Source organism: Dermacentor silvarum, chromosome 7, assembly GCF_013339745.2.
Source record: "Dermacentor silvarum isolate Dsil-2018 chromosome 7, BIME_Dsil_1.4, whole genome shotgun sequence".
Classification (NCBI taxonomy): domain Eukaryota; kingdom Metazoa; phylum Arthropoda; class Arachnida; order Ixodida; family Ixodidae; genus Dermacentor; species Dermacentor silvarum.
The window spans coordinates 161495760-161516918 of NC_051160.1; the positions used below are offsets into that span (position 1 = coordinate 161495760).

The 21159-nt window shown below is 45.5% G+C and overlaps 1 protein-coding gene across 3 annotated transcripts in view; it reads left to right on the top strand.

Annotated features, from left to right (window-relative positions):
• Positions 1 to 696: 696 nt before the first annotated feature.
• Positions 697 to 21159, top strand: part of LOC125947042 (uncharacterized) — a 74615-nt gene continuing 54152 nt past the window's right edge. For 2 of the 3 annotated variants that reach the window (XM_049671324.1, XM_049671325.1), the window contains exons 1-2: positions 697 to 1125; positions 15046 to 15145. In XM_049671324.1, the coding sequence (XP_049527281.1) occupies positions 786 to 1125; positions 15046 to 15145 (440 nt within the window). In that variant the 5' untranslated portion in view covers positions 697 to 785. Of the gene's footprint in view, positions 1126 to 1502; positions 1814 to 15045; positions 15146 to 21159 lie in introns of those variants that run through there. The other variant, XM_049671326.1, reaches the window with a different exon arrangement.

Sequence of the window (21159 nt, forward strand, 5' to 3'; positions counted from 1 at the left end):
TTACGAACAACATTTGTTCGCCATGATGTTGAAAAATTATCGATGGCGCGCCCTGGGCAGCCAATCGGATAGCTGGCCCAGTGACGTGTAAGGCAACGCCTCCTCTAGAGGAGGCGTTGTGTAAGGCTAAATCGCGTCACTTGGGGACAAAACTCAGCCGAGTGGCGTGCTGCGATCGGTAGCGATGTACCTTTTTAAAACGTTATAATAAATTACACGCTTTACGTGGAGCGCTTAGATGCGCCAATTAATGATCAGAAGGACCTACTCTAACGACTCAGTACGTTCGTACAATATCGTCAAAATCGTTTCGGGTCCCTTTAGGGGATCGATCCTATTCCTAAATAAACGCATCACTGTTTTGATGATCGAAATATAAGCTCACTATCAGTACAGTGGCTACTATCAGGGAGGGAGCAGTCTACCTGACTGGAGCAGTATTTTTTTTTTTTTTTTTTTTATTTGGGGTGTTGCAGAGCGCAGCGTAGCAACACCCCACCGCGGCTAGTGTACTAGAATAGTACACTGCAGTGTACTATTCCCCCGTAGAGTTTCTCTATGTAGTCCCCTATTCGAGTACACTGTACCGCGGCTTCCTAAAGTACCGCCATTTACTCTTTCCTCCGCCGTCTCCTCTCCCAACGCCTCCTATAAAGACTTTAATTGCCTCTCCTAAAGCACTTGTTTTTTTTTTTCTTTACTTTTTGCTTGCGAAAGCAAGTCGACGGTGGCGCCCCTAGAAAGTGCACGTTGAAGCTACGGTGGCTAAAAGTCGCACCCGTGAGATGCTTGTCGGCCATGCTGAGGAACCGCTGCCGGGCCACTTCCTTGCTTACCGCCTTTGTCAGACTCGGCTTGCATCGTGTTGGTTCGCGACCACTCGCAGCTTCAATATGGTTGCATGCGCAGTCGTTGGCTGCTCCAACCGCAGCGACAGCTGCAGGCGAAAGAAGAAGCCTACTAACAAGAACTTCTTCCGAATTCCGAAGGTCGTCGTAGACAGCTGTGAGCGCTCTAAGACGCTCAGCACAAATCGGCGCACGTTGTGGCTGGCTCGCATTAATCGAGCCGATCTGGACCCCGAGAACCCCAATGTGCGTGTGTGCGGAGCGCACTTCGTGACAGGTAAGAGGCTTGTTACCTTAGTGTAGGAAAGGGAAAAGTGACGTACGTGGGAAGATGTGTAAGCAAAAGTTGGCAAAAGCAAAAGACGGGCTATCGGCCGCCACAGACATGACCGAATTCGATGGCGTTTGAGATTTGTAGTCGTTCTAAGAGCGTGTTCTAGAGCTTGCGAGGTAAACTTTACACTGGGGGCAGGGGTGCAAGGTCAGTACTAGGACGTTTACATGAGCACCACCTGTTAAGATCGTTACGGGAACAGTAATAGAGACTAAATCGTGCATCGGTTGTTACAATGCAATGACTATATATATATTAGTTTAGAAAGCCACGAACTTCGTCCGCTTCCGTTTCCTTCCGCCATTGTTTTGGTCGGCTTTGGCCATGTGCGCCGGTTTGGGTGAGACGCGGAACGGCAGTCGCGCAAACAGTAGCTGCTTGTGCGTTTCGACGATGGTGAATTGCGCCGTTTACGGGTGCAAAAGCAAGTCTTGGACGAAACGTAATGACGCGTGCGCAAACGCGACGCCCGTCAAGTTTTACTCGGTTCCGACCGTCGTTCGAGGACAATGCACTAGGACTCGGCAGGTATCGACGAGGCGTCGAGCGGAATGGTTTCGCCGTCTTCACCGTGCCGACATCGACACGACAGCGAGACATTACAAAGTGTGCAGCAAGCACTTCGTCTCTGGTGAGCGCACATCTCTGAAAGTCGGTCGCGCGGTGGTTGCACATGGTTTGACCGGAATGCTGGAACACTCCGGACTTCGTTCGCCTTTACTGGTTTGTCGATAGCGCCTCTTGATTTCTCCTGTTTCGTCTTCTCGAAGGCCGTGGGAAAATAAAGCATTTTATCTAATGTGCGCATGTTCCGGCACTTGTGAAACGGAACCGTTTTGTTTGCGCTCCCAATCGTTGCTGAGCTGATACCAGATATTTTGATGAAGCGTATTCACGTCGGTCTTGTTGCCATCTATGGGGCCGATACAGTGCACTTACCAGCGTTGACGCGGGGAGAATGAAGAAGCTGACGAGCACAATGTCGACGCAGCTACAAGCCTCAAAGCGCGTGCGTTTGCGCGCACTTTGTGAGTAATAAGCGAAGCGCGTGAGAACGTGAACGAAGACGTGAAATATACTATCTTGCATTTTTATTTATTTATTTCAAAAGTGGCTATAGTTACATCGCAAACAAGCAACAATATGCTCTACAGAGCTGCACATAATGCATACAGTATTATCAATAAGCCGTTGAGCATTATATATACCTACTACCGAAAATTTGGAGACCATGGCATAAGCAGAAAATTTTAACCTCTGCTGGCACAGCCGTGCATTGTGGTACTGTCTCAGTGCATCGCATTAGTCGAACAAACGGACGTGAGCTATGGGTTGTACCGCTTGATTTCAGCCAGCGTGCCTAACTGCAAAGCAAGAAACATCTTCTTCACTGCATTTGTCGTACACAACAGCACTGGTGCACTTTGACATCTCGCTGGAAAATGCAAGCAGAATTATACTGAGAAACCGGCAATGCATCCAGAGAAAGCAGTGGTTGATTGATTGATTTAACCCATTCATTTGAACATATGGCACTATGCCCTCAGTGCAGGACTGGGTGCGATGGGTCAAAGGAAGAGACGAAAAAAAAAAAGCATTACCTGATCAGTGCCAGCCAAACGCACGAATTCGCACAGGGAGACTCGCGTCGTTCTGCCATGAGTGTCATTCCTGCATGTGACCCACTCTTTAACCCTTTCAGGCACTGTGGGCACTGTCGCAGAAACGAGACAGCTGCACTCGATGTGAAAGAAATGGGGATTGTTCTTTTTTATTATTGCTTTTTTACTGCAAGCGCCTTTGGCGCCCACAGTCTTCTTCTTTCTTGTCTTGTCCGCTCCCATGAGTTTCAATAGCTTCCAGCCGCGAAAAGTTTTCTTCTCATCAGTGGAAGCAACCTACAAGTGCGTAAAGATGTTGTAGAGGTCTCCGAATGAGTCTTCCTATGGTTTTTGAGACAGGAGTGCGGCTTCCCGTTGACTTCAGAATAATCTTCCATGACCTTAGCCAGGTTCCAGCAGGATCTAGGAGTGCGTGTATCGAGCAAAACGATATGCCCTCGGTTCACTGTCGTTTCTTTCTTTCTTGCGTTACATATCTCTCTCAATTCTTTCAGATATTCCTTGTTCCATCGTTTCATGATTCTTTGTTTCTCCACATTTATTCTATTTTGACGTTTTTTTCATCTTCGGTACTGACTTCGAGCCTATGCTTTCCACTGGAACTATATCAGCCGTAGCAATAGGCAGAGGTTCATCTGGTTCGCTGTGTACATAGGTCAACGGTCTGTTATTAAGGACAGTTTTAACTTCAGTTGCGATTGTTTGCATCTGTTCTCTTAAGTCTTTTTCTGATAACTTTCCTCATTGTTGATTTCATGCTTCGTACCATCCAAGCCTCCCCATCAAGGTGCTTGTTCTGCACCTTGGTGCAGACATTAAATAATTTAGACATCCATTTTTAAGTTCTTCACCAGCTGTCTTCCTTGTATTATCCAGTACTTAGTTCGAAGCTGTGATAAATGTTACACTTATTCCTCCATGCAGCGGGAGTTGATGAATATGGCATACAAGCAGCTTTGTACCAGTCGTCCACTTTGGTAGCACAATCGGATGTCTTTCGTTGTGTGTTAATCCACTTTGAAGTAGGCAACGTTTGGGTCTTATCATTTATGTTATCCTACGATGGAAGTCTGACTGATTATCGCTTCTCTTCAAATTTAAGTGCCTCTTGAAGTACTGAATCATTTTTTCTTCTCTCTTGGCTTCATTCTCAGTGCTTGTTATGCCTAGTGTTTCACTATCCAATAAATTCCAAGTTCTGTCAGAATGATTCACGTTGACACTAAGTACCGTTACGGTTGATTTCATTATTGTTGCTGATATCTTAGCTTGACCCTGTTCTGTCCAGCCAGATATGGTTTCTGCTGCTGTCAACCTCTCCTTGTTTTTAGATCCCACCTGTCATTACTTGCCAATACTGGTCTTATCCAATGAGTATTCTGAGTTCCATGCATGATGTGCTTCTACATAAACCGTCAGCCAACTTGAATCCGTCCTCTTCATACTTCTTTCGCAGTGAGATAGGCAGGAATGGGACCCGCCGTGGTTGCTCAGTAGCTATGGTGTTGGGCTGCTGAGCACGAGGTCGCGGGATCAAATCACGGCCACGGCGGCCGCATTTCGATGGGGGCGAAATGTGAAAACACCCGTGTACTTAGATTTAGGTGCACATTAAAGAACCCCAGGTGGTCAAAATTTCCAGAGTCCCCCACTACGGCGTGCCTCATAATCAGATCGTGGTTTTGGCATGTAAAACCCCATAATTTAATTTTTTTTAAAGGCAGGAATGGTAATCGTTCATTTGAAATTATGTCTACCTCCAGTGCTTCCAATAACACTCCTTCACTACTGTGGGCACTTTTCAGTTTACGTTCAACCGAATACATGATTCTCTCATTTTGACCTTCTCAGAACGACCCTATCGTTAGTCTTTCTTTTCGTTTAAATTTACAGCCAAATTTCTCAGATAGGCTTTTCAGTATGAATGACCTTTGGCTGCCAGTATCTAGCAGAACACGACAATAACATGACTGCCTTTTACTTTCTGCCAGTGCAACTGCAGTCTGCAGAAAAACACTTGATAGATGTTCATAAAGTGGCAAGGGTAGACGTTTTCTCTTTCTGATTTTCACTTTCACCAGGAGTAGCTGCTGTACGCTGCGCTGTCAGTTCTTTGTTTCGACACATATACGTCGCATGCCATTTTCGACATATCTAGCACCTAATGTTTGCCTTACATATTTTAGCTGTATGGTGAGGCCTGGTACAGCGGAAACACCTGTTTGCCTCTTTGAGCTTCATTTTCTTGTCTTCAAAAGGCATCGTTTTCCTACAATCATCAGTATAATGAGTAGTAGACTCGCAAAATAGGCAGAACCTTGCAGCTGTACTTTGAAAATTAACCGTTCTTGTCTGCTGCTTACTCTCAGTTCTGTTGCCGTAGCTTTCTTTCCTTTCTGTCGATAATTCCGCTGCACTCTACTTGATCTTGTATGTATTTAATCAAGCATCTAAGAATATCTTCTTGACGTGAAGCCACATTCTGATCTTGTGCTGAAGATCTACTGATCACTTCTCTTTGTTTTAACTGGAATCAAATGTACATATCCACTGGCAAAGCTCTTTTCAGGATCGGAAGCAACATTGATGCATAGGACTCGCTTTTCAAGCCTAGGGATTCCAATCCACGTATGTGCACTTGCACCTTTTGTAGCAGCTTTCTTAAACCATGATGGTCATTGCAGCTTGCTGCTGTATTCAAGTTAGTTCTCTCTTATGCATTTCTATCAGCACGTCACCTTTTCCGTACCGCCGCTTGATTAGATCAATGGCTTTCCCATAGTTACTGTCGCACTGTCCCTCCATGGCATCTGTCGCTTTTACAGTTAGTGATGACAGAAGGTACATGAATTTTTGATTTTTGTTCAAGTTGGTTCTTTCGTGTATAGCTGCTTCATGAAAATTGCCGTGAAAATCTCTGGCATTTCATTTTATCGCCATCAAACTTCATTATTTTGTGCATTTTGTAACTTCACTATTGTTGCTTGCTGCGGTTGTCTAGCTTCGACATTAATGGTGGGTTGCTCCCTCGCTGTTTCCTGCACTTCTTGCCGAGAAAAGGTATGCGTTGATGCTGTGCAGAGCACTTATTTAACTCGTACTCGGTGGTTTTCACAAACTCTGAGTCAGCTGCAGTAGAGTTAAGTACAAAGAAGAGACGTGGCACACACGACTTGTTTCGTGCTCGTCCACTTTCTTTAACGAGTCTGCAATACCATTAATCTGGCTGGCTATCAGCAATTTAGCAATAACTAGGGAAAGTGCTGGTTGCTTACAGATTCTAGCGGTGAGATGTCATCCATCGCTTAGTTGCCCTCTGTGTCCCCGACACTCCTTGCTGTCGATGTCCCGCTGCCGTCTGTTCGCTCCCGAGCCTCCTCTTCGTCCGTCTTCTATGGCCAGTGCGTCGTTGTTCTGGTAGTCCGTGGCCAGTTGGAAGAGGAGTAGCCGCTATCCTGGTCACGGCACCATGTCGCATAAACGAGACAATACAGCTGCGTTCAATGCAAGCAAAATCAATATTCTTTTTTTTATTGCATTTTTACTGCACGCTCCTTTGGTGCCTGCCCTCTTTCTCGTCTTGTCCGCTCCCATGAATTTCAATATGCACAATTTGAGCACTCCAATATAGTGTGTCTAAAGCAAAAGCACTAATGAAGCAAATGATATTTAAAATATGTTGCTTACATCTTGAAGCACTTCTGGTTGAACTTGTGGAGCAAGTTTACATATTAAAGTGTCTTAGTAGAACAAGCTGGAAAGTAGACAGCTGGGTGTTTGCTCTCAGTACCAGTATGTCATATCATGTAGCAGGTTCACTTGCATTGTTTTCCACAATGTATTACATCACACATTTATTGAGATGCTGCTTAGGTGCTTTCTAAGTATGCTAAACATAAAATTGTTGTTGGTGCATATCTAGCGGCCCTGTAGAGAGTTGTCGTATGGAAACTCGCTGAAGGTTTGTATATTCTTAGTCTGTTCTGTTGCTGTATGTTTTTTATGATTCTGAAGATGTAAGAAATGCGGTCAAACTAAGTTTTCAATGGACAAACATTTAAGACGTGCCTGGAGGGGTGTAGGAGAGGTAACTCAGGGATGTACAGATTCGATCCTGTTGCTCTGCAGGCCACTGCAGTCTTGCAGAAAATGCTGAGTGGTTTGGCCGACTCCATCAGTGCTCGTACTGCAGACAAGCTGCGGTGTTGTTAAAGTAGTTTTTTCCGCCTCTGCCGCTTGTTTGTCGGGCAGGCGCCCTCTTCTGTCAGTGGGGCTCCAGCATGGGCCTTGTGCGTCAACACCTGCCTCCCAGCCCCTTCGTGACAGACCTTTCTGTAAAGGTGCAACATTTTAGGTATCTGCGGTTGCAGCATACGTCAGTGCAGGAAACCGTGGGGGTAATTAACTGTACAAAGGAAATGAAAGTGTACAAAAGGACTTTCATTTGCCTTTACCCTATTATTTCTCAATTAACCGTAACAATTCTATTCCACTATTTGTTTTTTTGGCTTCATTGTCTTATTATGGTGGGGACTAACTAAAAAACCGAGCCCCTCGCAGGGTTGGTAATATTGATGACTGATTAATCAGTTAAGAGTCCCGCAAAACGAACAATCTTCATCGATGTACGTCTTTCATATAATTGACTTAATTGATTAGACATGTTGGATTAATCGTTTTCGAGAGTTTGACACTCCTGGACTGAAATTAAAAAATTGTACCAGAATGGCGTAGCACGAGCAGTGACTGTGCGTGCGGCTATGGTAGAGCAGCTGTCGACTGTTTTACAAGTCCCGAGTGATGCCGAGCAGAGCGCTTCCCCTTTCTTCCCTCACACTGCACACAGTGCCCAAAGTTGGAGGCTTGAAATGCCCTCACAATTCAAGGCTTACTATAGCAACCCAGTCGTTGATCATCGTGCCACTCCCAGTCCACCAAAGACCTGGCACAGCATGCGCGCTGGTTTGGAGCATGTATTTGACATAGCGATGGAGTTCACATTGATTCCAGCAAATCTATAGCGTCCGAGCGTCTGTTCTTGCATGCTGGTTGTGTGGCCATTCAAAGGTGTCAGTTTCACCCAAGCATCCCAGCCAATTGACATTCTTTCACTCTGTAGAAAAGAGCGTGTGGCTTAAGATTCTAAACCAGTAATTTTCTTCTCCCCTGTGCATATTGTAGTTTCTTGCATATTTTAGTTGGACTTAACATTTTACTTTTGCCTTTTCTCTTATTTCTTGTTTAACTGTAGTGTACCGGGATTCACTAGTGCCATGTATCTTGTTTAACTCTGCTCTAAGCGTCATTTTATAAGATATATTTTTTACATTTTTCAAAGGCCACTAGTGCCAAATCTATTTTTTATTTATTTTATTTATTTATTTTTACATACTGCAGCCCTGTTAGGGCTATGGCAGGAGTGGGGAATTATACAGTTGTAGAGCGTACACAAATTGCAAATATAAGCAGCACAAAGCAAGAGCAAACAACACAAAAGATAAATCAATAACAGTCAAGCTTGAGCAAGAAATCGTCCAGAGGAAGGGAGCGGATGGCACCAGGCAGAGAGTTCCAATAATCAATGGTTAAAGGAAAAAAGCTATATTTAAACGCATCTGTTCGTGACCGATAAGGTACAATATTAAGATGGTGATATCTCCTAGATGAGGAAGGTTCCACAAATTTTATGTATTTGCTAAGGCAAGAATTGTTCGATGGAGTTAATTAGTGAATGCAATAGCTTTAGGGATTTTATGTTGCGACGGGTGCTGAGAGTTGTTAGATTTAACTCTGAAAGTTTAGAAGACGGAGAAAAGTTGCTGTCATAACGACGGTAGATAAACCGGATAGCTTTTTTCTGGACCATTTCCAATTTCATGGTGTCCGATTTCTTATGCGGATTCCATACCACACAAGCATACTCCATAAGTGGCCGGATAACTGATTTGTAAGCGACTACTTTAGTATTTAAAGGAGCTGTGCGCAAAGTACGCCGTAAGTAGCCCAGCTTCTTAAGTGCTTTGTTGCAAATATAATTTATATGATGAGACCAAGACATGTTATTAGTAAAATAAAGACCCAGGTATTTATATTCGGACACTCTTTCCAGTGCGCAACCGTTAAATGCATAAGAAAATGTGGATGGAAACAAACGCCTACAGAATGACATGTACACGGATTTCTTGAAATTTATAGTCATTTGCCAGGTTTTACACCATTGGCAGAAATAGTCAAAAGAATCATTAAGAAGAATATGATCTTTAGGTGAGTTTATAGTTTGATAAAGCACGCAGTCGTCCGCGTATAAGCGTATGTTGACAGGTATGCTGGAAGGTAAATCATTAATATACAGCAAAAAGAGTAAGGGTCCCAGGACAGAACCCTGCGGCACACCGGAAGTTACGTCAACAGCGGCAGAGTTGGTGTTCCTGAAACGAACGCTTTGTGAACGGTCACTGAGAAAACTAGTGATCCAGTTAACAAGAGAGGAATTGTTAAATATCGAGTCAAGCTTGCATAAAAGTTTGGAGTGGGTAACTGTATCAAAAGCTTTTGAGAGGTCGATAAAGATAGAATCAATTTGGTAACCTAAATCAAGTGTACTGACAATGTCGTGACTAAATTCTATCAACTGAGTAATAGTACTGTAACCACGCCGAAAACCGTGTTGAAAGTTAGATAAAATATTGTTATTAGCAAGGTAGTCAGAAATATGCCTGTGTAGTATGTGCTCCAACATTTTGCAGGAGTACGATGTTAGAGAGATCGGCCTGTAATTTGACAGACACTGTTTGTCGCCAGATTTATATAACGGAATAACTATTGCTGTTTTCCACGACGAAGGAACTGTGCTAGTTGATAGTGATTTCTTGAATATAAGCGTTAGGTAGCGACAACACCAAAGAGAATAACGACGCAGAAAAGTATTGGGAATCCCATCTGGGCCGCAGCTCTTTTTCATGTCAAGGTTCAAGATCATGTTAAGAACACCTTCCTTAGAGACAAAGGCATCTTCAATAGGAGGATACACATCACTGCTGTAAGGAGGAATTTCGAGGTTGTCTATCGCGAAAACAGATTGAAAATGCGCGTTAAATGCGGTGGCGATTACCTTAGGATCACTAGAGGACACATTGTTAACCATAAAAGTATTGCTAGAACTTACGTTAGGAAAAATTGTGGTCCAGAATTTTCTAGGGTTACTGTGCAATAAGTTAGTTAAGGTAACATTATAGTAAAAATCGCTGGCTTTCTTTGCCTTGGTGCGATATTCATCCTTAAGAAGAAGAAACTGTGCTGTAGCATGGATGTCACCCGCACGCTTTAGGCGTCTCAGTCTGGAAATGCGGCGGGACATGTGAAGTAATTCTCTAGTCATCCAAGGGACCGTTGGGTTTTGTTTCTTAGTTTTCAGAGGAACAAAGCTTCGGATGCACCTGAGGACAATGTCTTGAAAAAATGAGACTAATGCATTAACATCGCAGGACGCGTTAAGTTGTTCGAACTGCTCAAAAGAATTACATAACACATCAGTAATTGAGTCATCATCAGCCCGATTGAAATCGTGAAAAGTAGTATAAATATAATTAGACGCAGGGACACTTAAGGAAATTGACACTAGTACAGCTTTGTGATCCGACAGACCATCTACTACTTCACACTCATACTGGTCATCAGGAAAACACGCACTGACGAACACAAGGTCCAAAACGGCTGCCCCTCGGGTACTGCAATCAACGATCTGCTTTATACCAAATGAAAGTGAAAGGTCGACAAGCTCTTTGCACAATAGGACATCGTGACCGGATACGGATAAGCTTGGCCATGTTATACCAGGAGCATTGAAGTCGCCCATTAATATAACATTAGCAGAAGAAGCATTATGTGCGTTCATGAAATTGCTTAACGTATGAAGATCTGTAGTGGCTGATCCAGGAGGGCGATAGAAAACACCAATTAAAAGAGTTTTCTTATGAAGGTTAACCTTACACCAAACTGTCTCAAGCTCACGAGGCCCCTCAAGCACAGAGAAGTTGAGGTCAGACCTCAGAAACAATGCGACACCACCGCCTCTTCTTCCATCTTTACGATCGCTCCGAACTACATTAAAACCGGGTGGAGATATTTTCGAGTCACAGATTTCGTCATGTAGCCACGTTTCAGTGACTCCGACAATATGAGGCGAGTAAGTAGTTGTTAAGGATACGAAATCAGAAAACTTATTTATTAAACTTCTAGCATTAGTATTGAAAAGCCGAAGGTTGTCGTGAGAATCTTGGAAAAGTCAGTGTGAACCAGCTCGTTTAACAGTTGAGTGACTCTTTGAAGAAGTAGTAGAAGTATTTATCAAGGTTTTTGTACTGTCGTCCCAGGTGTATTTCACATTGTCAATGAAGGCATGATCATAGCGCAAACGGACTATGTGACCATTATTCCTGTAGGAAGTGGTAGCTTCCCACAGACTTTTTCTGATAGAACGTACGCGAGCCGAGAAATCTTCAGCTATGTGAATATCAGTGCCTTTCAGTCTAAATGCATTCTTAAGAACAACCAATTTGGTGCGGTACTCCAGAAGCTTAATGATGATGGGGCGCGGTCGATCGCCATTCCTTTTACCTATCCTATGACAGCGCTCGATTGGGGTGCATTCAATTTTAAGCTGTCCTGTAAATAATTGTGAGACCTGACTTAGCAAAGCTTCGTTAGTTTCTTCTGCCAGTTGAGAAACTCCATGCAAAATAAGATTATTTCTACGTGACCGGTTATCGAGATCATCGTTCCAAGACAAAAGTTTGTTTACTGTATCATTCAATGATTGGATTTCAACACGGGTACAGGGTGTCTACCAACCGGGAAAACCGGGAAAACAGGGAATTCTCAGGGATTTTGAATATTCTGGAAAAACTCAGGGAAAACTCGGGGAATTAGTGCCTCTATCAGGGAAAATTACTGTAGGAATGGGCGAATATTTCATTGAATAATTCTATGTTCGTTATTCGCTTCGATTCGAATTCATGGATTCAATATTTTCGAATTATTCAGCGGTCCCGAATAGGCAGCCAAAAGCCACGGACCGTCGGTGCGCATCTCGGAGGCTATGCTTCACGTCATGGCTGCCATACATCAATCATAAATCTCGAAGGCTATATGTTTTTGCATTAAAGAGCCTGAAATGTGCGACGCAGAAGAGCAGAAACGGCGCTAGCGCACAACCGAAACGAAGCGGCGGAGTCCGCATAGCCATAGTCAGCAGCGGAAATCGTACGTGAATGACAGCAACGACGGAACGCTTCGTGCCTATTTGTGCCTTTATTGCGTTTACCGCCGCGCATAACAACGCGTTGGCCGCGGGATTTCATAGTCGCCACCCATCATCGCGTCGATAGCTGCCGCGGTTTCTTTCGCAGCGGTTTCGTTTAGTTTCGTTTTGACTCATACGCACGTCGGCCGCGTGCCTAACGAGCTGCGTAGTGGCCATCCATGATCGCATAGATAGCGACCGCGATTTCGTCTGAAGTTGTTGCAGTGAACGGTAGTTTCGTTCTGACTCGGTGCGTGCGTCGGCCGGGTACGGTCACACTAGCGGCAAGTTGCCGCGCGTCAGCGCCTTGCCGCGAAGTCCACCGTGGCAATCGCGTCTCGCCGCGCGGCAGCGCGATATGATTTCGCGCGCTCTCGGAACGCGGAATCACCGTGAGCGAAAAGGGTGCGATCGGACAGCGTCCAGAAATACCTCTATAGAACCGCGAGAGACGACAATCGTCGATTGATAACCCGGCGCGGAGCGGCGGAGGTCCGGTTGCCATTGGCTGCGTGACGTCACCCTCGTCGCTCTCGGCACCCTCGGCAAGCTGTAAAACCCCCGATTCCTGCCGCTTTTGCCACACGCGTCATGATGCGTTGCCGCTCGCGGCATGACGCGGGCGTTTTTGCCGCTATCGTGGCCATACCCTTAAGCACCGCAAAGTCGCCGTTCATAATCGTGTCGATAGCGGCCGCGGTTGCGACAAGCAGTTGTTTCGGTTTGACTCGGGGCAAAGCTGTCGAGGATGAAGCGCACCGGCTACATTACGATGGACGTGCGATCCGTTGGCGTTGAGCTTACTGGCGAAAAAATTATCGGGATGTGCGCGCGGTAGTGCAAAGAGCGTGTGGGAAATGATGGCGCGCGCCGCAGCCGTGCTGCGAAGGAAGTCGCGAGGCCTCGATCGCCGCTGCGAGAGCCAATGAGTCACGAGATGACGAGAATTGCAGCTTCCGCACTGCTTTTGTGCTAAATAGCGAAAGGATTTGCCCATCCATTATACTAATAAAATCGTGCTGACGTAGTATTGCTTATTGTTTTCTGCATACCCTGATAATTCGGACATTCTTTTTTTTTTCAATCCCGTGAAATTCGAATTAACTAGGTTCTACTGTAATATGTGATATATACTGTTCAAACTATTCGATTCGAAATTATTTGACCAAATCACTACTCGCTATGAACCTCAAATCCACTATTCGCCCGTCCCTAAATTAGCTGTAATTTAATTGAAAGGGAACGAAAGTTGCGGTAATGGAGGGAGGGAGGGGAGGCGACGTTTAGCTGCGCCACCAAATGTGTATTTATATAAAAATGTGGTGAGGCGAGAAGGTGGTAAATACTTCGGACGCTGCTCGACGAGTGTCCCGTTCTGATCTCGTCGAAAACTTCCGAGCCACCCCCAGAGGCCCAGGCAACAGTCAGCAGCGCCGTGCGCGTTCGGTGCGAACGCGGGCAAAACGCCGATGGCGTCGACAACAGTTCGGCGCATTGCTGGTGCTGCTGCATGTCTAAGTTTATACTGCTGATCGATAAAACTACTATCCTTACTCCGTATAGCTCTCTACAAATTTGCTATCGCAATTGATGCTTTGCATTTTTTTTAACATGCTTACTAAAGAGTGACAGCATCAGGCAACATGGTGTCAGCCCATCTTGATGTAAAAGAAAGTTCCGTTTCACTCAGGGAATTTAGCAAAATCACTCAGGGAAAACCTGGAAAACTCAGGGAATCTGAAAATGTCAACTTGGTAGACACCCTGGGGTAGCATTATCACTCGATGTACTAATTTGAGAAGCGGAAGACAAGGACTCAAGATCGCATACACGTTTTTCAAGTGCATCAAAGCGAGAGTTAACTGTATGTTGAAACTGCTTAATGTCGCTTATATCTTGTGCCATTCTATTTTGTCCTTCAAGCAGCTTAGCAAGCATATTGGCTATGTTAGGATCTACACTGACAGAAGCCATATCGTCAGATTTGCTGTCTGAAGATCCAGAGTATGTTAAGTCTGCAGTACAAGTACCTCTAGAACGAGTGGCCTTTTCGGAGTTATCTTTACAAGGTTTAGGAGGGCCTGGATTCAACTCAACGTCACCACTCAGAAGCAGTGTGCTGAAGCAATACATGACATAAGAGTGCAAAGAAATAAGCGAAAAACCATGACCATGTGGGCGAGGAAACAACAGCAGACAACGATCATCTGAGCGAATAGTGGTAGCTCCTTCAAGATAACATACCTGCGCAAAAAGCAGAGTGCGGATGAGCATACTATCGTCACTGCCGTTGCCTCGCCCACTGAAGCCAGAAGCGGATGGTGCGGGTTTTATATCCTGGCTCGAAGATGTCACGGGACCATGCTGACCGGTATCAGAAACATCCAGAACAATGTCATCGATGACGTAGGCATACGGATCGCTTGGAGCGCAAGTAGACAAGCCATGACTATCGTCCACCAGGGAGATAGGGCTGTCCAGGCGCAAGCAGAAGCTGTCCACGTGCTGAACGCGTTTCCGTGAAGCTTGTAGGCCAGATTGTAGGTCCACATCCATCGTTAACAAATTAAAGATTCTTTATCAAACTTTATACGCTGTATGTCTAACTTGGTTCCACCTCTCCAACATTAAAATAAGGTCCTACAAATGTAGATGACTGTGTTTCAACCTTTTTAAGGTGCCCGGCAAAAATTTCAACTCGTCAAATAATCGAGGAAAAAAAAAAACCGTGCATCGAAAGTGATTAATCGATTACAGGCTGAAATGATGAATGATTAATCATTAAATGAATTTAAAAAATAATCTACCATCCTTAGCCCCTCGGATGTTATGTTGTTGTACATCCTGAAATGTGTTTTTTAATCATTACAACAGGACTCGAATTTGAGTTTAGATATTGAAGGCTGCTGTTCTAGCTCCCTGTTGTCTTACAACTTGCAGGAAGGCCCTCCTACCTGATGGATGAGACCAACGTAGACTGGGCACCAAGCCTCTGTTTGGGGTACAACACGCACCCTGTGGAGGCTCGTTCACAAAAGAGGTAATATTCTGCATTTCATATCTGCAACGCACAGCAAATCCAGTTAATATTGTAAATGTCTTTATGTTTGGTTAGTCTTGTGCTCACTATCTATCCTTTGCTTCTCTTTAAATGGGTTCTGAACCACCCCTCGGGCTTGGTGAAAAAACAGTTCGCTGATAGCATACACTGCTGTGACCGTCTCAGCCAAATTTTGCAGTCGTATGTGGAGCTCACAAGCGGTACCGCTGCCGGGGCATCAGCGTGAGCAGTCGTTTGGTGGGTTGCCACGCCATGTACACATTGGGGTTGGGCTCTCCCGAGTGTAGCTGCGTGCCGTGTTCGGGGATCCTGGTGGTTGAGGTGATGTCGAGTATGGCCCCTCGGCAGAGGCAACACACCTCTTTGGCCTCCGCTTAACGTATACGGCACCCCCGGACTGACCCACCCGGGGGAAACCAGTAGTTACCTCTTCCTGTCCCTTTTTCCAAAATTTTTTCTCTCAATCACTTTCCATCTTTCATGTCTTCTATTGACGTCTTCTCACTTCTGAGTTTCCAGGTGGCAAGGGGTAACCCTGTGTGGAGCAACCAATCTTGGTTGCACATATTTGGTTATAGCAATAGCGTACAGTTGGCATCCGCAGGATGTGTTCCTTACAAGTCCTGTGGTGTCCCCTTGGGCTCCACGGTGGGTGGCTGGCATTACTGCCGAAATAAGAATGATTTTATGGCTAGTTCATTTCCCGTCTTTCTGATCGCCCCCTGACAAGGGGGCCCAGCAACGAGGCATTCAAATTTTTTGGCCGGCAAACCAAAAACTTTCCCCGCTACCATGTCATCCACTCTGAGAAACAAGAGAAGACTAACGTTGATTTCACCGTTTCTCGTTGTGAAATGTCTGACTGAAGCTATCGATGCTAATTACAAAGCATATAAGGTGACATGCGTTGCCGTTTGGAACTCCGTGAGAAAAAGCAACGTGACAGGCTGCATAATTTAGTATCATTCGAGGATGTTCCTGTGACAGTGACTTCGCGTTGAACCATGAACACTACCCGTGGCATTGCTTCAAAAGGTGATTTAATGGAATTGACTGAGACTGAACATTTGGATGGTTCGAGTGACCCGAATCTAATTAATGTGAAGCGAATAAAGATGAGGCGTGACGGCAAAGAGATCCAAACGAAACACTTTATTCTCACTTTTGGCTCAAGCATCGTGCCTGATACAATTCAGGCAAGCTCAAGGAGGCTTGTGGGTGTATCATACCTGGCGTGTCGGGGCAGCATGACAATGGCCCCTGGCGGCTGTCCGGCCCACATGCAGTGAGCCAACGGTGACACCTCCCCTGCCTGGTGGCTGCGGCTAGCACCGCTCCGCCTCCCCACACGGAAGGGCCATTGACCTCCGGGCTGGTGGCCTCGAGGGTCTCGACTCTCAAGGCGAGGCCCTCAAGGCAAACGAATCGCTCCTAAGAGTGGGTGTCCGACGCCTCGTACGAGGCGTCAGATTAAGATGGTGCAGCCAGCTCCTAAGGAGTGGCAATAATTTCTTAGCTGCACCAAGAAAGAGACATACCACATGACACGGCCCGAAAAGGTCTCTAATTTAAGTCTCCTCGCAATAGACACACAGCACAAACAACTTCTACCCGCCGTGGTTGCTCAGTGGCTATGGTGTTGGGCTGCTGAGGACGAGGTCGGGGGATCGAATCCCGGCCTCGGTGGCCGCATTTCGATGGGGGCGAATTGCGAAAACACCCGTGTACTTAGATTTAGGTGCATGTTAAAGAACCCCAGGTGGTCCAAATTTCCGAAGTCCCCTACTATGGCGTGCCTCATAATCAGACTGTGGTTTTGGCACGTAAAACTCCATAATTTACAAACAACTTATGCAATATGGACACACAAATATTGCAGTGGAACGTTAGAAGACTCCTCCGTATTCTAGATGATGTTAAAGAACTCCTGTTTAAAACTCAGTCCAAAGGTGCTGTGTGTTCAGGAGACACACCTAAAATCTACACAGACACTTTCTTGGACAATGTGTCATTTTTTGGGAAGACAGCAACGACACGAGGTGGTGTGGCCAAAATAGTAAATAAAGGTGTTGCCTGCCAGCAATTGCAACTTTGAGGCTATTGGAAGAGGCTATTGTCACTGTCCTGAAACAGGTAAAAGACCCATCTTTAGTGTCAAGCTACCATTCTATTGCATAAGTGAGTTGCCTCTGTAAGTTATTCAAAAAGATTATCAACCGTAGATTACTTTCTTGAAACAAATTGCTAGACCTGTATAAGTGTCGATTTCGAGAAAGCCAATGCACAACCGATCATCTCGTAAGGACTAAAGCGTATATCTGTGAGGCTTTTGCTTGCAGACAGTTTTTTCTATCTGTTCCTTCACATAGAAAAGGCCTATGACACTACTTGGCGTTACGCAATTTTACGAGACTTCTCAGAAATAGGTATCCGTGGCAATATGCTTAATGTATTATAAAGTTAGTTATCAAAGCATAACTTCCAGGTTATAGTTGGCAATGTCTTTTCCAGGCCATTTATCCAGGAAACTGGAGTACCGCAGGGTGGAGTGCTCAGTTGTGACCTTTTAACAGCGGAGCTGTTTAAGCTTTTGGTTAGGCCGTGGAGAATTAGCAGAAAACTGCGCCTGGCGATGAGGTCACAGGCTACGCATGTGACGTCATCGCTTGACGAGGTTACCACCTTCTCCCAGGTTACCCTCGCCACAGCGCGAGGCACGGCCGACGTATCTGGCATTCGTCGGCCACGCCTCGTGCCTGACTATAGAGTGCTGCGCTTTCGCTGGCGTGGCGTCCCCGTACCGAGCGCGCTCATGCGTCAACGCTACGTCGGACTATGAAGTGGCCTTTAGAAGACTGCGCGCCGACCCCGCGTATCGTCCAGATATTCGGGGTCGGCTAAGTTTGGCTAAGAACCAGCCAAGCCAAACCAAGTTAAGCAAAGGAAAGCAATGTTAAAGCTAGGGAATGGCCACCAGCTTGGCTGTTTGCCCAGTCCTTGCACTACTTAGTGTGAAGCTGCCCCTAATTTTTTTGTTGTAAAGTTGAAATCTTTACGTTCAATTATTCCACGAAGTATCTTTTACTCTGTATATGTGGATGACTTGCAGTTCAGGTTTACGTCATGTAATCTCGCAATATGTGAACGGAAAGTCCAGCTTGGTCTAAAGAATGGTCTAAATGGACCAATGAAAATGGCTTTGGGCTAAATCCCAGCAAAACCTCATGTGTCCTTTTCTTAAGAGAATCTTGATCCCAGTTCCCGACATTGAGCCAAATTGTGAACACCGAACATAAATTTTTTATGCATAATTTAGGACACAAAACTAAGATTCATAGCACAGATAAAACATCTTAAGAAAAAAATGCCTACAAACAAACTATGAACATTCTAAAGCTTCTGTCACACACAACATGGGGTAATGATCGGGAGTGTCTTAAGAAACCGCTAAAAGAGCCTGATACAGGGATTGATCACAGCGCCATAGTGTACCAGTCCACTGCGCCAAGTGCCCTAATGATGCTGGATCCCATTCACCGTCTAGGCATCCGTCTAGCAACAGATGCCTTCAGGAAAAGTCCTGTGGCAAGCCTCTATGCAGAGGCAAACTAGTGTTCGCTCCATCTGCCACGTTCATACTTAAGCTTCACATTTTCTGAAAGTGAATGCGAACTCAGAACATCTGTCTCATTCAGCTGTAAGCTACATGACAAGTGCCACACTGTTTATTAATTTACTGGCAGCCAGAGGACCCTTCTCACTGCATGTAAGGAAACTTGGTGAGGAAATGGGCTGCAGTATATTGACGTATACTGCAGCCCAATATAGGGCTATAGCAGGAGTGGGAACCTTATACATTACTATACAGTATAGACCACTTATAACGTAACGAGATCGCAGGATCTAATCCCGGCTGCGGCGGCCGCATTTCGATGGAGGCGAAATGCAAAAATGCCCGTGTGCTTGCGTTGTAGTGCACGTTAAAGAACCTCTGATGGTCAAAATTAATCTGGAGCCCTCCACTATGGCGTGCCTCATAATCAGAACTGGTTTTCGCACGTAAAACCCGAGAAAGAAGAAGAAAAACCGTTTATAGTGCACAACTGGCCACAACGTGGCCTTTTCCGACTCCCGTTTACCTTTTCATAGAACTCCATGTATACGCATAGCGCTTACAGTGCAGCCGCGTGAGACGAAATACCGGTTATAATGCGGCTTCCGCGGGAAAATCTCGCCGACAAAGGCGGCAGTGAGCACGCTTCTCAACAAGGTGCGTGCTCCCGGCCGGCGTATGCATTATTCAATGTAATCAAACTCGTTAATTCGGACTTATGTGGCTGCACATCGGTTAATTCGGACTACTTTCGGAGCTCAGTGAATGGGAAGCGCCGCAAATGTGCGACGCAAAAGAGCAAGAATGGCGCTAACGTCCAACCAAAATGAAGCGGCGGAGTCCACATTGCCACAGCCATCAGTTGAAATTGTACGTGAATGACAGCAACGCCGGAACGCTTCGAGCCTATTTGTGTCTTTAAAGCCTGTATTCTTGCGTTTACCGCTGCGCATAACACCGCGTTGGCTGCGGGCTTTTGTAACTGCGTAGTCGTCATCCACGATCGCGTTGATAGTGGCCGCGGTTTTCTCAGCAGCGGTTGTGGTGAACAGTAGTTTGGTTTTTACTTGGTAGGCGCGTCGGCCGCGTGCCTAAAAAACTTCTTAGTCGCCATCGATGATCGCATAGATAGCGACCGCGGTTTCGACTGCAGTTGTTGCAGCGAATGGTAGTTAATTCGTCCAGACTTAGTGCGTGCGTTGGGCGCGTACATTCAGCATTGCAAAGTCGCCGTTCATAATCGTGTCGATAGCGGTCACGGTTTTTTACACAACGGTTGCGGCAAGCAGTTGTTTTGTTTTGACTCGGTGCAGAGCTGTCAAACTTGAGCACTGGCTGCATCGCGATTATGTTTTCGCCAGTGAGCTGGCGAAAACCAAGCATGTACACCAAGCATGTAGACACGCTTTGTACTATTGCGCGCACATCGTGATTATGTTTTCGGCAGCTCACTGGCAAAAACGTAATCACGATGTGCGCGCGATAGTACAAAGCGTGTTTACATGCTTGGTCTACATGTTTTGCATACGTGCGGGGCTTGAAAATCATTTTTGTTATAGTGCTTATTGTTTTCTTAAATTTTTGCGCGCAAACAAACAGGGACAAAGAAAAGGAGACACAAGGACGAGTGCTCGTCCTTGTGTCTCCTTTTCTTCGTCCCTGTTTGTTTGCGCGCAAAAATTTAAGAAAATGAATCTGTTCCAACTAGGCCGACTCGCAGTTATGCTTCAGTGCTTATTGCTTATTGTTTGTTCGCGACTCCGGCAACTTAAGTTATACCGTATTTACTCGAATCTAGGCTGACTCCGATTCTAAGCCGACCCCCCAAAAGTTTGAAGCCAGAAAAAAAAAAAAAAAACTTGCCTCGAATGTAGGTTGAACGAAAAAGCTTTCTCCATTTCTGCTGGCCTAGTGCCTGAAAGACAAAATAGGATCAACATACAAAGCCTCAAAAATGTCGAGCGGGGACCTCCTCCTAGGACTAAATGACAAAGATCAAGTGCAAAAGCTCTCGGAGCTTACCAGTATTGGCGATGCGACAGTAACAATTTCAGCCCACAGAACACTAAATACAAGCAGGGGTGTGATATCCGAGGGGGACTTTCTTGGCTTGAGCGATGAGGAACTGCTGGAGGGTTTCCAGGAACAAAACTGCAGAGCAAAACTGCAAAACTGCGGAGTGTGCTCCACGCGATGCACACTCTAAACCTATATTTGAAGCCCTTAATTTACTACCAATGCCTGACATTTACAATTCGAATTTACCTAAGAGATATCGTATTTGCAGAAGAAACCATGATTCTTTTCTCGTTGACTTAGCGCATTTAACACCATGCACCTGCCCGTATAGCATGCGAGCCTCTGATGATTGGAGAATCCC